Source organism: Physella acuta, unplaced genomic scaffold (genome assembly GCF_028476545.2).
Source record: "Physella acuta isolate Inbredline_101_S28 unplaced genomic scaffold, ASM2847654v3 ptg000434l, whole genome shotgun sequence".
NCBI lineage: Eukaryota > Metazoa > Mollusca > Gastropoda > Physidae > Physella > Physella acuta.
The window spans coordinates 59,132-82,500 of NW_026731953.1; the positions used below are offsets into that span (position 1 = coordinate 59,132).

The 23,369-nt window shown below is 40.3% G+C and overlaps 1 protein-coding gene across 2 annotated transcripts in view; it reads right to left on the reverse strand.

The window, feature by feature from the left end:
- Positions 1-858: 858 nt before the first annotated feature.
- LOC131942938 (myogenesis-regulating glycosidase-like) overlaps positions 859-23,369 on the reverse strand; it is a 24,277-nt gene continuing 1,766 nt past the window's right edge. Inside the window, exon 2 of one of the 2 annotated variants that reach the window (XM_059302907.1) lies at positions 859-3,081. In XM_059302907.1, coding sequence (XP_059158890.1) covers positions 1,048-3,081 — 2,034 coding nt within the window. In that variant the 3' untranslated portion in view covers positions 859-1,047. Of the gene's footprint in view, positions 3,082-19,280; positions 21,384-23,369 lie in introns of those variants that run through there. The other variant, XM_059302906.1, reaches the window with a different exon arrangement.

Sequence of the window (23,369 nt, forward strand, 5' to 3'; positions counted from 1 at the left end):
ACCTGCGTTATTTGAATGTAAACACCTGGATCTGAGTTGTTATGACGCTGGTTTGTCCACGCTACAGACCAGACGCCCGTTGCCTGAAATATAAAAGTTTTGATTCTACCTTAGTTTAGTCACCCTCCGTCATGGTGAGGTAAACACACTCCGTCATGGTGAGGTAGACACACTTTGTAGTGGTAAGCACCCTTCGGCGACAGCCCATGTGTCAGGGGCGTCGCTACACTACCTCAGGGGCGCCGGGTGCTGCCCCTGGTTCGGCTTAATTATCCTATGCCATGCGCCACCATGTTTTTTATCGTACTGTGCTCTATAAAACAGATGTGGGGAGCTCAGGGCGCTAAATCGCACCCTGCCGGGGCATAGCTTCTCCAAAATAAATTCCCAGCAGAAACCTTTCTCTGAGTGTTCTTATATTTTTATAGAACAATAGGATTTGTTTTCTATAGTGACCAGAAAGATGCGCAACGGTAAAGAGCGCAAAAAATGCGCAACGGAAAAAGCGCAAACAGAAAGTTGCGCACACAGAAACTTGCGCAAACAAAAAATGCGCACAAAGAAAAAAGCGCAAAATGAAATTTGCGCACAAATTGTTTGGACACTAGGGGAGATAAAATTAAATTAATCGATAGACTACTATATCCAATAACAAAAGAGAAGATAACTAGCTAGACTGCTAAACGCTTTAAACCGAGCTGTCTGATAGTGTTTAAAAAAAAGTAGAAAAAAAAAGTAGAAAATAAAACACATATAAAAATCTTTATGGCAACAAGCTTTTAAATGCACTGAAAATAAGAAAATAAAGAGTATTTGCTTTCTTTAGTAAAAGTTTTTGTCGCTGAAATATGTAAAAGATTTCACGAGCGACCAAGGTTTTTTTTATTTGTTTTATTATACATATAGATTCAATAAAGTAATATAGGTGTAGTAATTTTTTTTTAATGTAAAACTTATCTACATGTCTTTCTTTTCGGTCTGGGATGGGGTCTGGGGTACGGAGAAAACAGAATGATTTTTTGTAAACATAATCATACTGCAAGTCTGTTATTTAACCAGTGTGAAGTAAGGCAACACATTTAGAGGCGCGGGGTAGTCCTTCAGCCACTGCCTGCCCTCGTACAACTTGCCCGTCGTCTCGTCCTTCCACCGTCCCACGGGGAGATAAATATCACGTGACACCGCCCCCTGGTCAAGGACCGGAGCCACAAGGACGTCACTCCCTAGAAGAAACTCCGTGTCGGTACTCAGGGCCTGATCGTCGTATGGATCTAACCACCACAGCGGTCTGTTGATCGGTTCGCCTGTCTTACGCGCATTCTCGGCTAGTTCGATGATCTTGTCAGCGTAGTCTTCATGCAGCTTCACCAACTGTCGAGCCAAATCCACGTACGTGTCGTTGTACATCCACGGCACGATGGAGAACTGCAGGATGGGCATAAAAGTCGTGGCTTGCAGCCATCGGATAAACAGCTCCGCGTCTGGAAATCCTCCGTAAGCGTTGCCTCCAATCATGTCCGGGAGAACAAATGGGTAGCCCATAAACCCAAAGGTCAGAGCACAAGGTATCAGTGTTTTGATGCCGAGTCGGTGGCTCCAGTTGCTGTCCCTGTCCAGCATGCGAACCATTAGACTCGACTCCTGACTCCTAAACCCCACCCTCAATTCCTGGCGTCTTTGGTCGTCAGCCATGAATGTCAAGGTGCTGTATTGTCTCGTGATGTAGTTGGGCGTGGCCAGAGACTGGCTGAGCCTGTAGGTTCCTGGAATCCAAAGAACTTCTCCGGCATCGAATTTGAAGGACGCAACGTTGTATTTGTCCTTTAAGTATTTAGTTTTGTCCAAATACCAGCTGACAGCTTTCGGGTTGGTAAAGTCCAAGACTCCCGCAAATGACCCCTTCCACCAACTGACCAAATGAGGATCGTCCGAATTCAAATTTTTTATAAGAAAACCTTCCCCAGAAAGTTCACGGAAAGCATCAGAGTCATTGTTGAAAAAAGGGTGCATCCAAACTGTGACAGGGATTCCCATTCCATTCAGTTTCGCAATGAGGGCGGATGCATCAGGAAATTTGCTGGTGCTAAAATTAAAGTCTCCGTAATGTGGGGTCCAGTCGTCGTCGATCTCCAGTTGTGAGATGTTGAATCCGTGGTCGGAAATTTGTTCCGCAAAGTCTAGAACCGTTGACTCGTTGATGTCCGACTTGTAAGTAGCCCATGTGCACCAGATGGGGGAGCGAAATAGGTCGACCGATGGGACACTTCGCGGCTTAGGAAAATATAACTCGGACATGCCTTGCCACATCGTAAGGACGTTTGGAGACTGGCAGACGTCGTATTTTAAAAACGGTTTTGGGATGCTGAAAAATGGAGTGTCGCTGCCGACTTTCCCTCTGAGACACAACATTTCCGAAGATTTTTCGTTGACCCCGAGGTACAAGGGGGACAACTCGTCCACATAGATGCCAACTCCAGCAGACGACAGGAAAATGCCCTCTATAACACCGCCGTAAGCATCCGTGGCATACGTATCACCAGTGATGAATGGAGACGAATTCATCTCTAGATTGTTCATGGGCCAGAACTGATAGGACTGCTCAAAGCCACCGTACCAGTAGAAATCAGCCATGTCATAGCAGTCTTTAGGCGTTTCTTGCTTGTCTCCTGTTGACGTCCACGTAACGGTCATACATTCATAGTCCACATCATATCGCACTAGTCTGATGAATCTGTATACAATCTCGAGCTTCAACCCCGAATTCCACTCCATACAAAGCCCACCATCTCCCCCCTTCCCTTCATGACGACAGCTGACCGCGTCTGACGTGTCCATGCCTATGGCCAGCTGACCTCTCAGCTTGTCTGCTACATCACCTTTCATGCTCAAGGCGACCCCGCTTCTGGTCAGCTCGAGCTGGATGTTCTCGTTCTTGCCAAAAACGATAGCGCTGCGTCCACCTCCTTCGTCCTTGAAGTGCTTCTGCCATATGTAGACCCCGACTCCAGACAGAATGCCAATCATCAGCATCAGACATGTGAGAGAGATCAACAGGTGGGCTTTTGATGCCATCTTCTTTGCCTGGTTTGACAGATGCAAAAATGTTCAAATAACATATACACCAAAAATATTCACATAACATTTACACCAAAATTGTTCACATAACATATACACCAAAATAGCCAAAGAGCTCGTATCTCAAAGCAGTTTTACCTATTGAAATTAATTGAAATGCCATTAATCCTTTTCAGCACCCAAAATGCCATCCCAGTTGTATTTGATACGTGTTTTTTAAATACAAAAATGTATTTATACATGACAAATATTCTCTAATCTATAAAGCTCAAACGGATTCTGTGGCTCTGTGTCAGCGGACAGTGGGTGGACGGACCCTTGACAATAGAGAGATAAAAAAAAAAAAAACTCGACTTGATCGCCATAGTGTAATACACCTAAAGTGTTTATTATCTTAATTTATAGCTTAAGAATAAAGTGTATGGTTTTGTAAAAAGAAGATTTATTTTCCAAACTAAATATTTTAATTGACGTCACGTGGAAAAAACTTAAGTCAAAGAAAATCGTCCTTCACAAAAATGTAAATAGTGTACAAAATACTTCATTTTTTCCCCTTTATTGCTAATTAATTCCCTTGATAGATCACAACATTGTTTTTTACGTCCCTTAAAAAAACATTACGTCGCGGAAATTAATACTTTTATTAGTTTTTTGTGTTAGAAAAAAAATTACTAATATATTATAATTTGCGTGTATCGATAAGTGCAATTTGGTAGGTAAAGCACGAAAATTTAAAATACTACCTTTTATTTACTTTATACACTGAACGTACTGTTTACTAATTATTATTTTTAATCAATAACAGTTTAGAAGCCGCTCATAAATATCCTCTATGTTTATTTATATCTTTGCAGACAAGCTGGGGATATTATAGTCGTTCACTAAATCAGGTTTATCCGCCGGCGCCCCGGCAGGGTACGATTTGGCGCCCTGGCCCATATTGTGAGCGCTATGATGCATACGTTCGTTCTAAACAGTGCGATAGAGGTTACTATTATTTTGAGCTATTGTTTGCGTTTTGGTTTGCGTTTGTGTTTCTATTAGTATTTGCGTTTGCGTTTTCTATGTTTGCGGTTAGGTTTGTGTTTGCGTTTGTGTTATGTTTGCGTTGTTCTTTTTCTTTTTTTGCTGCGTGTTTTGATTTTCGTTTTTGTGGTAAGAGTTAATTCGAAAAGTAATATATTCTTAAACCCGGGCAATGCCGGGTATAATTATGCTGCTTAATAAACACACAAGTCAAGGTCCTTTACAGATAGGTTTTTCCAGAAAAGCAGTGCAGGCCTGGCCGGCTATTTTAATAATATAATAAAAGATAATGCAGAGAATTAATTTAGATTTTACCAGCTTGTATTTAACTTGTTTCCCAAGTCGGTCTATCTGTCTTAGATAGAAACGGGAGAGCTAAAATTCGGCACTTCTAACCAACCAATTTCTCTGAAATTCGGCACGTGGGTCAAGACCCGATGACAATGCAATATGACAGTCATTTTAATTTAATTGGATGACCAATTCTTTTTTACGAATTAATTAACATTTTCTAAAATTAGTAGGTAGCCTTATCCTACTATTGGGAACTAGTATATGCGCTATGTCGTGTTCATTTGGTGCGTAATAGTTTTTAGTCATGCAACTCAACTATACATTTTAAAGTACTAAAAATGCATTAAAAACGTTTTATTAATAAGCTTTTATATTATAATGCCCTAAAATGGAGAAAATAAATGATTTTCTATAAAGATATAATAATACACTACTATTTAAATTACTGGATTGGACACACACTAAGAAGAGAAAAAGAAAAGAAAAGAAAATATTGCAAAACATGCTATGGACTGGAATCTCCAGGGAAAAAGGAAAGTTGGTCGGCCAAAGAGACCGCGGAGAAAAAACGGTAGAGGAAGAGGCAAAGACCGCTATGCTCACGTGGGCACAGATAAAGGGAGCAGCCCAAAACCGAGTCTCTGCAAATGTGTAATTGCAGCTATTTGCTCTCCTATGGGTCACAAAGGAACGATGATGATTTAAATTTCGAGCACTTCTAACTGACGGATTCGTTTCAAACTTGGCACAAGAGTTAAGACCTGATGGCAATGCAATCTGACATCAAATTTGACTTAATTGAATGTCTATTAAGTTTTTTAGCTCAATTTCCATTCTGGAAAATTGCGTTTATTAACTCGTCATTTCTGGGAATGTATGGATGGATGTGTGTCCGCAGCTTTAAGTCGTATCTCCTCCTCAACGAAGCAATATCAAGGACTAGTTCCAAAAGCAATTATGTTAAGCAAGTTACGAGGATGAACATAGGCCAAAAAAATTCCGGGTTTCTTTCATGAATTTCCCTGAAAAGCCGAAAAACCTCGAAAAAATGCAGCTTTAGGCCCATATCTTGGCAACCAGACCACTTAGCGACTTGAAACATGTACCAATCGATTCCTGCCATAATTTAGAACAATATTGCCGAAGAAAGTTTTTAAAAATATCCTTTCGTTCGGTCACAAAAATGTTTTTGAATTAATTAAAATTTGGACCGAATTAGTAGGCATTTTTATCCAACCACACCACACGCGTCATCACGTTCAATAGCTGCGCCATCACCTTCAATGGCTGCGACATCACGTTCGGTAGCTAGGCGCGCAATGGTTTTTATTCATGTAACTCTATTGTAAATAAAACATGTAAAATACTGGAAAAAAAATTAATAAAAAACGTTTTAATAACTAACCAATGGTTTTACTAACCCTGCTCTTGATTTACGCTACAACAGAGCTATTTTTAGATAACATAAGGAAATTGCGCTTAAATGTCACAAGACTTTTTAATTAACTTGTTTAATGAATTAATTAACATTTTCTGAAATTAGTACCTACTAATATTCCGCACTTGTATACGTGCATTATCATATTCATTTCGGTGCGCAATAACTTTTAGTCATAAAACTATTGTATTAACAGTTGAAAAAAAATGCATAAAAAACGTCTTAATAACAAGCTTTTATGTAATAATGCACTAAACAGGAGAATAAAAATGATTTTTCTTAAATATATAATACACTAATATTTGAATAACTAAAAAGAAAATATACTTCCATTAAATAAAAGATAATATATACTAAAGCATTTTTTTATATAAAATATTCCAAGAAAAAGCCCCCTCTTACTTATCTGACCTATTTTCTTTTAACACAAAATTAAATCGTCGCTTAGTTTACCGATCCCATATACAGCTTTTTTTCCAAAAACATAGCTTCGCCTACTCTGATTCTAATTTGTGGAACAATCTTCCTAATAAAATAAAACTATCTAGATCTGAAAATATATTCAAAACTAAACTTAAACAACAATTACTGTATTAATGACCTCTCTGACTCATTGCAACATTTCTCATTCATCAATTATATTCTTATTTTATCTCATTTTGCATTATAACTATGTAGTATTATTTCTTTATTCTACATTTTTAGTGCATTGTTACTGCTATGTCTTTACTACGCATTTGCTATTTCTAAATGCTGTCATTAAATTGTTGTTTTATTTGTTTATTTTTAAACGGCCAATGTGAAAAAGGACTCCGTGCCTACTATTGTAACCGTTATTGAATAAATTGAATAAAAAATTGGGTCTCTTCTGAAATTAATCCAATAGATAAAATAGTGACTCACGTTTTTCTTTATTGTTATTTAAATAGGTGTGTATCATTATATACTTAAAGTAAAAATTATTTTCTCCCTTTTAGTAAATCGTTACATACAAGAATGTTATTAAGACGTTTTTAATGGGTTTTTTACTTTCTCGTATATACGAAGAATAGAGAAAGTATTGTAATCGTGCACAAAAATAACATGAAATTTTGACAGTTTTCACCGTTTTACTCCTCAGTTCTTCATCACATCCGGAGTATAGAGGACTTATTTTAATCAGGCAAAAATTATAAATACAAATATATAAACATTTTGGCGTTTTATGCGTTATCGAGTCGTAAAAACTGGACTTTGCAATTCTGTCCGTTGTCTGTGTGTGTGTGTGTCTGTCTGTCTGTCTGTGTGTAAACACGATAACTTGAGTACCGTTACAGCTAGGTTGATGAAATTCCATATATAAATATTTTATCAAAATCGTAGATCCGTATAAACTTTTGAGCGATTTCTGATAACCGGAAGTGGTACTTGTTTTACTTTGAATTTTTCAAAAGCCTATAACTTGAGTACTATTTCAGATAGAAAAATGAAATTTCAAGTAAAAGATCTAATTCTCTACCTTCTTTCAAATTTTGAGTAATTTCCGTTGATTGGAAGTACTAATTTACGCTATTTCCGATTTCTCAAAAAACTAATGTAAATGAAAACTAATAATATTCCGCACTATTATGCACGTTTTATTTGGCGTTCACAGGTGTGCAATTCTTTTTTCTACGAGATTTTATTCTATTTTAAAAAGTTTAAGTATTTAAAATGGATTAAAATTCCTGTCTATATCCCGAGTTCCCGTCCCCTGTTTTTTTTTATAAAAGAATATTCGAGAAATTTTAGGGGAGATCGCTGCCGATTTATTGATAAAGTTTATTTTCCTAGAAAATTAGCAGACTTGAGCTTATTGAATATGTTGGTGGTGATGTAGGCCCAGTGTGTGATGGAGGAGATTCACTTCATTCGCTTACTGTTAATAGTAAACTCTTTTGGTACTTACTCATTACATTCTAACGCCAGTATTTATCTCTAAACTTAACGGAACTTCAACTTCAACAAAAAAATAGTTGAATTTCAATTGCACTATATATTTTTGTTTCGCCACGGTTTCCCTACTTTTAAAATAAACCTGTCCAATGAGAATTGTGTTTTCCTCCCTTTCAGAATAATTTGGAAAAAAGTTAGGTTAATGTCATTAAATATCTCCGTAACACAATCAGTTGCAACTATTTTAGGATGTCTCTTTTCCATGAATAGTTAAACCCCTCTCTTGATATTACTCGTATCTTAAATTTTGCTCGAATGTTATAAGTAAGCTTTAGCTCCACCGAAAACATCCGTAGGTCGAGGCACTCGTACGTTGAGATACCACTGATTATATATATATATATATATATATATATATATATATATATATATATATATATATATATATATATATATATATATATATATTTATATATATATATATATATATATATATATATATATATATATATAATATATATATATTTATATGCACTGGCATCCCTGAAAAACTTATCTGTAAAGGACCATAACTTGTGTGTTTAGTAATCAGCATTTACCCGGTATTGCCCACCCTAACCACAACCAACCAAAACACAAAACACACAAAAAACGCAATCATAACACTAACACAAAACAAATACAAACGAAAACACAAAAATAAACGCAAAGACAAACCCAACCATTAACACAAAGAAAACACAAACAGTAAAGCAAACAAAAAAGCAAACGTAAACAAAGCCAAAAGCAAACACAAACCCAACCACAACCAAGCAAAACCAAAAGCACACAAAAAAAAAACGGAAACATAACACAAACACAAATACAAACGGATACAGAAAAAAACAGCAAACGAAAACACAAACGCAAAGAAAAAAAGCAAACGAAAACAAACCCAAACTCAAATCCAAACGCAAACACAACCATAAACGCAAACCCAAACTCAAACACAAAGAAAACACAAACGCAAAGATAAACTCAAAGTGTCCACAGTCTAGCCCGGGGCGCCAAATCGCACCAAGCACGACGTGCGGCGTAACCGCCCGATTCAACTTAGTAAACGACTATAGTACCCAACTTATTCATAGACTTTTGAACTCAAGCGAACGTAGGTACCATAGCGAACACGGGAAGGAACGGGGCGCCAAATAGCACCCTGTCGGGGTGCCGGATTTGATTCACTTAAAGACTACAGTAATCTTTGTTATTCATAGTCTATCGCACTGTTGAAAACGAAATTATGCACCATAGCGCTCAAATGATAGCACAGGGCGCCAAATCGAACCGTGGAGGGGCGCCGGCGGACGCGCCTGTTTCAATTTAGTGAACAAAATTGTAATACTCCAAGCTTATCCGTAAATGGAAAGAAATATATAGGATTTGTAGGACCTGGCTTATTAACTGTTATTGATTTTAAAAAAATAATTAGTAAACAGTACGTTCATTGTGTTTAATAAATAAAAGGCAGTATTAAAAATACCAACGACATTGCACTTAATCAATCCCCGCTAATTATGTAATTTTTTTTTCCTAACACCAAAACAAAGTAATAAAAAGTAAATTGTTTCTCCCCCCGATTTAATGTGTTTTTTAAAGGGAAGTAACTGTCTTTTCCAAATCAAGGGACGTTATGAGAACTAAAGGACAAAATGCAAATACATTTCAGACACAATTTTAGAAATTTTATAAACGTTGATACACTTTTTTAAAAATTTAATGTAATGTAATGTTAATCATTAAAAAATATTACTCTAAGTATATAAAATGAAAATTGTTTTTAAAGACTTTCAATAGTAATTTTTTACTCATAAATTTAGACCATGAGCACTATAATAATCTATCACTTAAATCCATCGAAGTATCGATTTTTTTCGTTTTTTCTTATATTCCTTTGTAATCTACGACAAACATTTTACATACAAACATACAGAATTGAACTTTATATATAAGATATATATATATATGTAACGAGCGAACAGTTACCCTGCTCGCAACGCCACATGTTACGAGACTATTTGCCTGTAGTGCCAAATGTAACGAGTTTAACCACTCATTCTACACAACATCGACTACAGTAGAAATACTCGAAGATGCAGGTTCGCTATTGATCCTTTTATTACATGAATCAAGAAATGTTTCAAAATAACACAATGAATCAACAGGAATGCTTCACAATAATAGTCTGAATCAACTGACCCCTAACAGTCCTCACTAGGCTTCATATAACTGAATCCACATGTCTATCGTCCTTCTTAACACAATACGGCTAACCCGTTCTATCTCCAACTTGATATGTCACACAGACTGACTGATCTAAAGCGAGCGATGAAGAGAGCGAGCGATCGGAAGAGAGCGAGCTCAGCCGTCCCCTCCTATTTATCCCTTGTATTCGTACTCGTATTCGTACTTGTATTCATCCGTAATCGATATTTGTACTCGATGTCTCCGACTACTAGTTGCGCAGTTCTAACGTACAGTCCGATTAATAAAACATCTGCATCCTATCAATCAAAGTTGACAGGCCGTCTGAATCCCCTCGTACCGTTTCCCAAAATAGCACGCGTTGGCTTTGAGATTGTTATCAGTCCGATTTAATAAGCCACCTGCTATCAGTTGCATCAGACTGTAATACTGCGTCGCGGCTTATCGTTCGTTATCAGTTGCATCAGATTGTAACTAGTAGCTAGGCCTACCCTAGTTACATCCACCCCTGCCTTTTTTTGTGTGTTTTCAACCACAAACAACGCTTGGCAGGTGCACTCCTCCAAAGTCAATCGCACAATCGTAAAAAAAATTTTTATTGTTCCACTCACTGTCCACGTCGTCCCATCCGTATACGATTGACAGTTATACCTATTTCACATATCAACTGTGTCTACATCATCTTCCTGAGACACAAAACAGTTCTAGAATTCACATCCACCCTTTTCGTTTGGTGCCTTCACCAGTTCACTTTTATAGCTTTTTGAACCGTCTGTTCTCATACCAGCGCGACCATGAAAGAATTGATGGTTGCTGACAAAAAATTTCGTCTTCCTTTTGTTCCTCAAACTTCTCCGCGGACCACTTATCTGATGGTCTACTGTCTCTCTGCTTCTGGAAGGAACGGGATCCTCTTTGTTGCCGTTATCCTCCACTTGTGTATCGCGGTTGTTCTGTTGATGGTGATATGGTTCCGGGATGGGTATGTGAATTTCCGTTGTAACTTCCGGTCCCCTAATTGTCTTAGGTTTCTCTGTGTGTAACTGCTCTTCTTGCCTATTCCAATATTTCTTTAATTGAGCAATATTCGCCCACCGATCCGGTTTGGCGTGATCGATGGGTCTTATCTTAAAGGGGCCACCTGGTACTTTAGGCATCTCCACGACTTGCCATATCTCCTGTCCCCAGAGATCGTGGATTTTGTTTCTGCCTAACGGGTGGCTACGCAGTAATACCCTGTCGTTCAGTTTGAGTGGCGGGTCCTTTGTCTGTACCGGCGGTTCCCTTCGCCGTGCTTCATGTTCTAGTCTTTCCTGTACTACCCTGTACATTTCTCTAATTCTTCTCATATGTTCATTCACATATTCCAGTGCGGTGTATGAGCCAGTCATACTCTCCTTTTTTCCTAGGAACAAGTCAAGAGGGAGTCGAGCCTCCTGTCCGAACAATAACATGTGTGGCGAAAAGCCGGTTGTGGCATGGGGGGTGCAGTTGTATAGATATACCAACTCTGGGAGAAAATCCGGCCAACGTTTTTTCTGTTCAGGTTCTAGGGTACGCAGCAAATCATGCATGCTGCGGTTGAACCGTTCACACTGTCCGTTTCCTTTCGGATTAAATGTGGTTGTTCTAGATTTGTTGATCCCGTAGTGGCTGCACAGTTGGTTAATTACTTCTGACTCGAAAGCCCTTCCTTGGTCAGAGTGTAATTGTCTTGGTATGCCATATTTGATGAACCAATGTTCTATTAAGACCTTTGCCACTGTTTTGGCAGTCTGATCTCGTGTGGGCACCGCCACAGTCCATTTGGTGAATACATCAGTCATTACCAACACATGTTCCGTCCCATTCGATGATTGCTCCAACGACGTAAAGTCCATAGCCACCATCTCTAGTGGTTTTGTCGCTAGTAGGTGTCCTGATGGCTGTCTCATTTTGACAACTGGCATTTTCGCATGCTGACACCTCACACAAGCCTCACAATGGCGTTTGACCTCCATTTCCATATTGGGCCAGTAACACCTCCGTCGTAATATTTTGTGCGTCCTGTCCTGACCCTGGTGTCCTGCCCTGTCATGTGCCAACCTTAGCACTTCTTCTCGTAACTGTCCAGGCACCACCACCTGGTGTATTGTCCCATCAATTTGGTCATGAATTCTCCGCATGAGAACACCATCCTTTATACTGAGACGGTCCCACTGACTCAGTATTTTCTTTGTTTCTCGACCAAATTGTTCTCTTTCCCTTCTTCCTGGGAATTTTTGTTCCTGGACGTATTTCAATAGCGGTTGTAAGCCACTATCCGTTCTCTGGGCATCTCTTATCTTTTTGTGATTAAGGCAATTAAAATCACTACTGTCCATATGTCCGGGCTCTGTGGATATGTGCTCCACCCCGGTCTGCCCGTTTTGCATCACTTGTACCCCATGAGGGATATCTGTTGACGCTCTGACCTCACATATTCCTGTCAGCGTTTCTTCCTCATCACCCGGTCTCTCGTAAGGATTCCTTGATAAAGCGTCCGCATTGCCATTGGACCGCCCCGGGCGATATTTTATCTGCAGGTCAAAGAGTGCCAATTCTGCTGCCCATCTCTGTTCGATGGATCCCAACTTTGCTGTCTTTAGGTGACTCAAGGGGTTATTGTCAGTGTATACCACACATTTAGCACCTAATAGATAGTCCCTGAATTTTTCAGTCACAGCCCATTTTAATGTCAAAAGTTCTAGTTTCATGGCGCTGTAATTTGTCATGTTCTTCTCTGATTCCTTCAGAGCTCGACTGGCATACGCAATAACCCTGAAACCTTGCTTTTGTTGTTGTGATAGCACAGCTCCCAGACCTTTAGAGCTGGCGTCGATTTCTAACCGAAATGGTTTGTCAAAGTCCGCGTATCCCAATATCGGCGCCTCTGTCAAAGCCTTTTTCAAGAGCTTAAACGAGTTCAGGCATTCATCAGTCCATAATTCACCTATCCGGTGTGTTTTACCTTTCTTTTTCTCCTTACTGTGTTTCTTTGTCATTTTGTTTACCAAGTCATGCAACGGTGCGGCAATTTTTGCAAAACCAGGTACAAATTTTCTATAATAGGAAGCAAAACCCAAGAATGACCTGACCTCTACCGTAGTTGATGGTTGTTTCCATTCTTTAACAGCTGCAATTTTATCTGGGTCAGTGGCGATGCCATCCGACGAAATCACATAACCCAAAAAATGTACCGATTTCAGACCAAAGCAGCATTTGTCTGGGTTCAGCTTTACTCCTATCTCCCTAAGACGGAGAAACACTTGTTCTAATCTTTTTAGATGGTCCTCCCAAGTTTTTGAGTAAACTAGAATATCATCCAAGTACACCAACATTATTTGAAATAGAAAGTCACTCATAGCACTCTGCATTACTCGCTGGAATGTAGCAGGTGCATTAGTCAAACCAAACGGCATACGGGTCCACTCGTACAGTCCCAGTGGAGAAATAAATGCCGTTTTATGTTGATCGTTGGGGTGCATGGCCACTTGGTGGTAGCCACTAGCCAAATCCAGGGTAGAAAAAAATCTTGCTCCCCCCAACGCATCAAGACACTCATCAATACGAGGCAAGGGGAATGCATCCCTTCTTGTGATATTGTTCAATTTCCGGTAATCACAACACAGTCTTATCTCCCCTGACTTCTTTTTTACCACTACTATCGGTGCCGCATACGGGCTTGTACTGGTTGTAATAATTCCCTTTTTTAGTAGATCATTCAGGTGTGCTTTCACCGCCGAGTAGTGACTTGGTGGTAATCTTCGGTAGGGTTGCGCCACCGGTTTGTCTTGTAGTAAGGGTATCTGGTGTTTGATTACTTCCGTGTACCCCAAATCACCCTCATACGAGGCAAATATATCACTGTATTTATTCAGCAATTCATTTAGTTTTGGGTCCTCAGTTTCCGGGAATGTATATGATCGGCCATCCTCTTTCTTCACCTCGGCCGTCACATTGACCGACCTAATTGTTACTTCATTACTGCTGGTATTGATCAGTTCGATGCACTGTGCCGACCTTTGTACCTCGACGTTCTGTGGTACTCCTACCAGAGTGTTAGGCGGTATAAAAATTTCCTCATCCAAAACATTAGCTACCAACCCTTGAACTAGTCCGTTTTCCGCTGATGTGTATGTCCGCAGTAACACGACGCCTGCCCTCAGTGCGGCGCCACATGGTTCTATCATCACATCGCCATTTACACTTCTATCACCGATTTGTAATGTGATTGCCTTGACCGTGTTTGCCGGGACTGCTGTCCTTCCTCTGGTCTTGGCAAACCTGGCCAACTTGGATCCCCGATCTGATGTGGGCGATCCGACAATATTTGTAAGAAATTCTGGCAACTGGCCAAGAATATTCATGCCCAACAGGCAAGGTATATTTGACACATTTGTCTCTAGGTTGTGTTTCGTAACGAACACCCCAACCTGCTTCAACCTATGTCCCGCCACCACGACATCCGCCAGAAAATAACCACAGTATGGAATGGTTAATCCATTAGCTGCCGTCAGGCGCATGCTTGTGTCACACCTTAACCTATTGTCTTTTCCTTTCATCCATTTGGTGTAAAATTGTTCCGTAATTGTCGTCACCTGGGAGCCTGTATCCACAATTGCCTTCACCGCGATGTCCCCAATCGTAATCACCATTTCGGGACAGACTCCCATCATTTTGTTTCTTGGGCCATAACCTCGCCCCTCTGTAGCCTGGCCCTGCCTTACAGAGGACGACCGTTTCCCTGACAGTACCGTGCCATATGTCCGGGTTGTGAACAGGACAAGCAAATTGGTCGACCGTCGGCCGTCCATTGGAGTGATGGCTTGGCAGGACGCGGCCGTCCAACCTGTCTCTGTTTTGTCCCGTTCTTTTCCTGATTCTCAGCTGTTGACCTGCTTTCTAACCTCTCCAAACGTTGGTCAACCTTATCTAGGTGGGCCAACAGTTGAGCCATCATGGTCTCCATCGTGTCGGCCCCTGTGGGTGGGGATTGTTTCTGTTCCGGCACAGAGACTTTGTCCACCGAACAGTTCGATTGGTCCTCATCCTCGGACCTGCGGATCGCTGAGTTCCTGACCTGAAGGAAGGTCAACTGCGGGTCTTTGTGGACCTCCTCTTTCAACTCTCTTCTTAAGATCGGGGTTGCTAGCCCCTCGATGAAATGGTCCCTCAGTAGGCGCACATCAATGTCAGGTGTTTTGCCCTTTACCGAATCAAAGGCCCTGTTCATCCGGTGTGAGTACTCCATCACACTCTCCGCCATTCTCTGCCTTAAGCCTACGAACCCTGATAGCAGTTGCGATCCCGACCGTCTCTCCCCAAAGGTCTCCATAATCAGATCCAGCACCTTATCTGGATCTGATTGGATGGTTTTATCGTGGCATTTGACCTCTGCCCTAACCATCTCTCCTATACTGCCCATCAGCAGTCTTAATCTTTCCTCTGGTGACATGCCTCTCGAGGCCCAGGCCGCTTTGACCTCTTCACTGAACCTGTTGGTTAAAGTTGGATCACCGTCCCCGTAAAATTTGTTAATGTGGGACTCTCTGGGTAGGACCACTATATGGGTCTGCTTCTCGTCCAGAGTAGACATTTTATTCCGTAAGTAACAAAAAAAAGAGTTCTTTCTTACCGTGTGTGTATGAAAAATTTTTCTCGTTCCTCAATTTTCACAGTTCCTGAATGTCCGAATTCACACACACACTAAACACAGTTATGCACAAGGTTGACTATGGGTGCCTCCAACGGCAAGTCTAGTTGAATTCATCCTGTCCGACGACGCCAATTGTAACGAGCGAACAGTTACCCTGCTCGCAACGCCACATGTTACGAGACTATTTGCCTGTAGTGCCAAATGTAACGAGTTTAACCACTCATTCTACACAACATCGACTACAGTAGAAATACTCGAAGATGCAGGTTCGCTATTGATCCTTTTATTACATGAATCAAGAAATGTTTCAAAATAACACAATGAATCAACAGGAATGCTTCACAATAATAGTCTGAATCAACTGACCCCTAACAGTCCTCACTAGGCTTCATATAACTGAATCCACATGTCTATCGTCCTTCTTAACACAATACGGCTAACCCGTTCTATCTCCAACTTGATATGTCACACAGACTGACTGATCTAAAGCGAGCGATGAAGAGAGCGAGCGATCGGAAGAGAGCGAGCTCAGCCGTCCCCTCCTATTTATCCCTTGTATTCGTACTCGTATTCGTACTTGTATTCATCCGTAATCGATATTTGTACTCGATGTCTCCGACTACTAGTTGCGCAGTTCTAACGTACAGTCCGATTAATAAAACATCTGCATCCTATCAATCAAAGTTGACAGGCCGTCTGAATCCCCTCGTACCGTTTCCCAAAATAGCACGCGTTGGCTTTGAGATTGTTATCAGTCCGATTTAATAAGCCACCTGCTATCAGTTGCATCAGACTGTAATACTGCGTCGCGGCTTATCGTTCGTTATCAGTTGCATCAGATTGTAACTAGTAGCTAGGCCTACCCTAGTTACATATATATATATATATATATATATATATATATATATATATATATATATATATGTATGTATATATATATATCACTTTTATGTAGCCCTTAAGTACAGTGTAAGTAGCATTTCATTTTACAATCGTAAAGACTATCAGTCAATTACATTGTCTGATTTTCTAGCGAAGGCAGATATAGATATCAACAAGATACGGGATCTAATCAATAACAAGTGAACGTGTGTATTGTGAAACGTTTCCAAGTGAAGTGGTCAACCACAAGTCTGATTCAATTGTCAACCCACCCCCACCATTCTAATACAGCTTTCCCCATCCACCGTGGCATGAACTATCTCTACCAGTGAGTTACGTGTCCCACCCCCACCAGTGGATACAAGTGTTCTCTACTTATAAAATTTGCGATAGGGTTTTCTCAGTGCGATAGGACTAGTAACCGCGGCCGATGACAGTTCAAATATCAACAGCACGACATATTATTGCACAAGATAACACGTACCAGTATCGTGATATGTTTATATCGTGGAACCGTTGACGTCACGACACACAAACGTCACGAATTATGCCAACGCCACCTATACAGGCTCGAGTTGATCGCGTGTATGCGTGCTCTGACAAACATATTTTTACTTCTATATCGTGGCCCAGTTGTCGACTGTTGTAATTATACATAGTGTTCTTTCGAAATATTTTAATCCCTTCATGTCGTGCAAGAAAATAAACTTTTTCTCGTATACAGAGTATAGAGAAAGTATTTTAATCGTGCAAAAAATAAACAGGGAGTTATCTCCCCTAAGCTTTCTCGAATATTCTTATATAACACTACGGGGAATGGCAACTCGGGATATATACACTATTTTAAACCATTTTTAATTACTTAAACTTTTAAAAATAGAATAGAATAGAATTGCACACCAAGTGAACGCCAAACAAAATGTGCATAATAGTGCGAGATATTATTAGTACTTTATAAATTCACATGCATTTTTTTAGAAATCGGAAGTTAGCGTAAATTACTACTTTCGGTCAACGGAAATTACTCAAAATTTGATAGAAGGCAGAGAATTATATATATATATATATATATATATATATATATATATATATATATATATATATATATATATATATATATCATTGATCTGTCTGAAAAAGTACTCAAGTTATAAGCTTTTGAAAAATTCCAAGTAAAAACAATTCAACTTCTGGTTATCGGAAATCGCTGAAAAGTTGATACGGATCTACACATTTTATATAATACTTATATATGAAATTTCATCAACACAGCTGTAACGGTACTCAAGTTATCGTGTTTAAGGACACACATCCACACGGACAGAATTGCAATGTTCAGTTTTTCCGACTCGATTACGCGTAAAACGCCAAAATTTTAATAAATCTGGATTTATAATTTTTGCCTGATTAAAATAAGTCCCCTATACTCCGTTTTTTTGATGAATTACTGAGAAGTAAAACGGTGGAAACTGTCAAAATTTCATTTGATTTTTGTGCACGATTACAATACTTTCTCTATAATCTGATTACGAGAAAGTAAAAAAAATAATCCAGATCTTATAAAATAATATAAGCAAATAGATCTGTATGAATAAGAAGAATGGTATTTACTTGTGTAGTTGTAGAAGTCAATTGAGGAAGCTGAGCATCAATGACACGGGCTACACAAAGCTTCCAAACCGTGAATAAATAAAACAACACACCCGTAAACCTACGCTTTTATTTTGTGCTTGTTGCTAATCTCCTAATGAACGAAGTTGTAAGTTGAATAACTGATATCAGCGTTATCAAATTTTATCTTTAAAAAAATCTAACTTTAAAAGGTTGTTAGATAGTAAATACGTTTAAAGAGACATTAATTTTATTGTTGAGAAATTTCATCAACATTTGGATTTTGATTGTCGGGTCGCAAGCTGAGGTTATGGCTCGAAAAAAAACAAACAACTAATAGTTTACGGTAGGTATGAAATATGGAAACATACAACGTTAATCCGGCTGAAAAGATTTAATGTCGAAAAACGTTTAAAAAAAGTTATTTGGCCTATTAACACTAGCTATCTAAGGCCATTAACACTCAAATACATTAGCCTGACTATTCTGCAATGTCCAAACGTTATCTTCATAGATAGCCTGGTAAATTGCAGAAAGAAACTGGCGATTACACAACTTTTTGTGACGATATCAGAGCTATCATTAAAGGATTGTCCACTTGTAAAATGTAAAATAGTAGGTTATCAATCATGTTTTCGTTGTCAGATGAGAGCAAACTTTGGTTCTAATAGAACTACACAAAATCATGTAGCATCTACCCGACATTGTAACACAGCAAACTTTGGTTCCAATAGAACTACACAAAATCAGGTAGCATCTACCCGACATTGTAACACAGCAGCTATGTGGCAGGATAGTTTTCTACCTCTAGAGATTATAGAAAGCCGAAACCTTGGCAAAGAAATGCCATTAACATTGTCATTTATCGAATATTTTAAAGGGTGCCACATCCCTTTTCCATTTGATGTATTAATATAACATAGTAGACAAGTGGAAATATTATCTGAAAACTTTACATCCCATAGAACTTAGAGTACACGCATCTAGAACTTTACTATACTATACGAGCAAACATCACGTCGAGATTATTAAAATGGTAAACATATCTGCTAAATATTTTATAATAATGTATTTCATTATTTAAGGATTTCTTGTATCGCTATGATTGGGGGACGGGGGGGGGGGGGGGTGCGAATGTTTGGTAAAACAAATATTGTTAATTTAAAATCAATTGAGACTAGTCTCTAGTTCTCCAACCAGTGTGAAGTAAGGCAACACGCTTAGAGGCGCTGGGTAGTCCTTCAGCCACTGCCTGCCCTCGTACAACTTGCCCGTCGTCTCGTCCTTCCACCGTCCCACGGGGAGATAAATATCACGTGACACCGCCCCCTGGTCCAGGACCGGAGCCACAAGGACGTCACTCCCTAGAAGAAACTCCGTGTCGGTACTCAGGGCCTGATCGTCGTATGGATCTAACCACCACAGCGGTCTGTTGATCGGTTCGCCTGTCTTACGCGCATTCTCGGCTAGTTGGATGATCTTGTCAGCGTAGTCTTCATGCAGCTTCACCAACTGTCGAGCCAAATCCACGTACGTGTCGTTGTACATCCACGGCACGATTGAAAACTGCAAGATGGGCATAAAAGTCGTGGCTTGCAGCCATCGGATAAACAGCTCCGCGTCTGGAAATCCTCCGTAAGCGTTGCCTCCGATCATGTCCGGGAGAACAAATGGGTAGCCCATAAACCCAAAGGTCAGAGCACAAGGTATCAGTGTTTTGATGCCGAGTCGGTGACTCCAGTTGCTGTCCCTGTCCAGCATGCGAACCATTAGACTCAACCCTTGACTCCTGAACCCCACCCTTACTTCCTGGCGTCTTTGGTCGTCAGCTATGAATGTCAAGGTGGTGTATTTTCTCGTGAGGTAGTTGGGCGTAGCCAGAGACTGGTTGAGCCTGTAGGTTCCTGGAATCCAAAGAACTTCCCCGGCATCGAATTTGAAAGACGCAACGTTGTATTTTTCCTTTAAGTATATAGTTTTGTCCAAATACCAGCTGACAGCTTTCGGGTTGGTAAAGTCCAAGACTCCCGCAAAAGACCCCTTCCACCAACTGACCAAATGAGGATCGTCCGAATTCAAATTTTTTATAAGAAAACCTTCCCCAGAAAGTTCACGGAAAGCATCCGAGTCATTGTTGAAAAAAGGGTGCATCCACACTGTGATGGGGATTCCCATTCCGTTCAGTTTCGCAATGAGGGCGGATGCGTCAGGAAATTTGCTGGTGCTAAAATTAAAGTCTCCGTAATGCGGGGTCCAGTCATCGTCGATCTCAAGTTGTGAGATGTTGAATCCGTGGTCGGAAATTTGTTCCGCAAAGTCCAGAACCGTTGACTCGTTGATGTCCGACTTGTAAGTAGCCCATGTGCACCAGATGGGGGAGCGAAATAGGTCGACCGATGGGGCTGACAGAGGTCTAGAATAGTGTAAATCGGACATGCCCTTCCACATCGTGAGTAAGTTGGTGGACTGGCAGATGTCGTATTTTAAAAACGGTTTTGGGATGCTGAAAAATGGAGTGTCGCTGCCGACTTTCCCTCTGAGACACAACATTTCCGAAGATTTTTCGTTGACCCCGAGGTACAAGGGGGACAACTCGTCCACATATATGCCAACTCCAGCAGACGACAGGAAAATGCCCTCTATAACACCGCCGTAAGCATCCGTGGCATACGTGTCACCAGTGATGAAAGCAGACGAATTCATCTCTAGATTGTTCATGGGCCAGAACTGATAGGACTGCTCAAAGCCACCGTACCAGTAGAAATCAGCCATGTCATAGCAGTCTTTAGGCGTTTCTTGCTTGTCTCCTGTTGACGTCCACGAAACGGTGACACACTCAAAATCCACATCATATCGCAGTAGGCTGAAAGTTTTGTTTACAATCTCGAGCTTCAACCCCGAGTTCCACTCCAGACAAAGCCCACCATCTCCCCCCTTCCCCTCAGGACGACACCTGACCGCGTCTGACGTGTCCATGCCTATGGCCAGCTGACCTCTCAGCTTGTCTGCTGCATCGCCTTTCATGCTCAAGGCGACACCGCTTCTGGTCAGTGTGAACTGGACGTTGACGTTTACGCCTCTGTCCTTTGGAGTGGTAGGCCCACCATCGTCGTCATTAAAGTACTTATGCCATATGTAGACACTGACACCAGCTAGAATGCCAATCATGAGCAGCAAGCATACGATGAAGATGAAAATACGGACCTTTGATGACATCATCTTGGCCTAAATAGACATGCAAAAAACAGAGTTATGGCTTGTACATTAAATAACTGCAGCCATAATATACACTGAGTTTAACACATCAGTCGGCCTCTATAGCTGACGTTTACAGCCAAGGCCGACATGAGGATATATTATATAAGATAATATGTATATAATAAAGAAGCCCGATGTTCTAGCTACACGGCTACAAAGATGTAGTCAGCAATATTAGAACACCCTCTCCCGTCCCTCCTCTCAGGTTGGAGGCTATATTGGTGATCAATTGGTCGAGCTGGGTACCCCGCATTCAGATAAGTCTGGTGAGAACCAAAGCGACCAATACACAGTAATCAAACCGATATCCAAGTCAGTTAGTCGTAGTTTGTCGTGTTGAGGCCTGGCTGGCTAATGGGAGACACCTCTTGAGCCGGTGATGTCCGTAAAGAAAGAAAGAGCACTTCAGATTCCAACGTTTTTGTGTGTGTACAAATCGTAACTTTTCTGTGTTGAAGTATTGACACATTTATCACCGTGACGATAAAGCCCCATAACCCCCACCCCATCCCTCCTACCCTTTTAACAAAAATCAATGTAACGAAATGTTAAAGTTATAAGCTAATAAGTAAACACTGGTATTTATATAATCATGTGTACACAGTAAGACGACCTTCCAGCACGCAGGCAGCGCATCACCTTGAATCAAGCAATCAATGAGTTAAGCAGCGCACTAGTAGTACTGCACGCTTAAAACAAAGTATAAAGTAGGGCCTAGTATGACTACACACCAGCAGCTTATCTAAAAAATTCAACAAATTGCACTGGAAGTTTAAATAAAAATAATGGAAAGAACTACTACCAGCAAGTTATCAAATTTTTATCAATAACCGGAATGTTTCGGTTAAAACCTTGACGTCATTTATGTGGGCGATATCATTACATTGGTGTAGTAGGGTATCATTTAACGCCCTGAGTTCCCCATTGGCTATCTCTGCACGTGAGATCCGTTGAATGGGCGTACTGCAAAGGGTATTCAACTGTCTAACATGCACCTCGCATCATACGGCGCCCAGCGGTTGAATGACCTGGAGCACTCCGGGCTAACACATGAACACTATGGCGCCTACATTAGTTTTAAAGAGCGTCATACACAACGGATACGGTGGGCTACTGAAATCAATGACTAAATCGAACCAGGGGTGCCCCTCGACAGTTTATACTAGAGACACGGTGGGTCACTATATTCGATGTTTTAAAAGTCTAAAATCTTGCTATCGTTAGAGGATGGAAAAAAGACCAAATTAAGAAGTAGGTCTTAAGGGCCTACTAAATAACCAAATATGTAGTGAGAAGAAAAAAAAGTTGAACACCTGAATAGTTTTTTTTTTACTTTAAAAAAACAAATAGAAAGACGCAATGTACATTAAAACAATATTTAATAACTTAAAACTTTTTATTGAAACACATTTATGGAACATTCATATTATTTATTAATAATTAATATATTCGTTATACATTTAATCAGGGGCGTAGCGAGGGGGGGGGGCGGGGGGTGCGGACCGCACCGGTGACACCATTTAGGGGGGTGACACCAAGGCAAAAAATAGCAAAATATATAGAGAAAAACTCGAGGGGGGGGGTACAAATCGAAAGTTTGAGGGGGGGGGGGGGTGCAAATCGAAAGTTTGAAAGTTTGTCCCTGGGAAGGGTCTCTATGCCTCTAGGGGGGGGGGTGACACCATTAAGTGCCGCACCGGGTGACACCCGACCTCGCTACCCCACTGCATTTAATCCATGTAATTTTGAGCAAATTATGTTCAATACTTTATTTATTGAAGTTCAATAAAGCATTATTGAATCCAAATATAGTGGAATAAATGTGAATCTTTTTAAGTAAAAAAAAAAGAAAATAAACCGGTAGTGATCTCCCCTAAACTTTCTCGAATATTCTTATATAAAACAACAGGGGATGGTAACTGGGGATATAGTTATGATCTTTAATCCATTTTA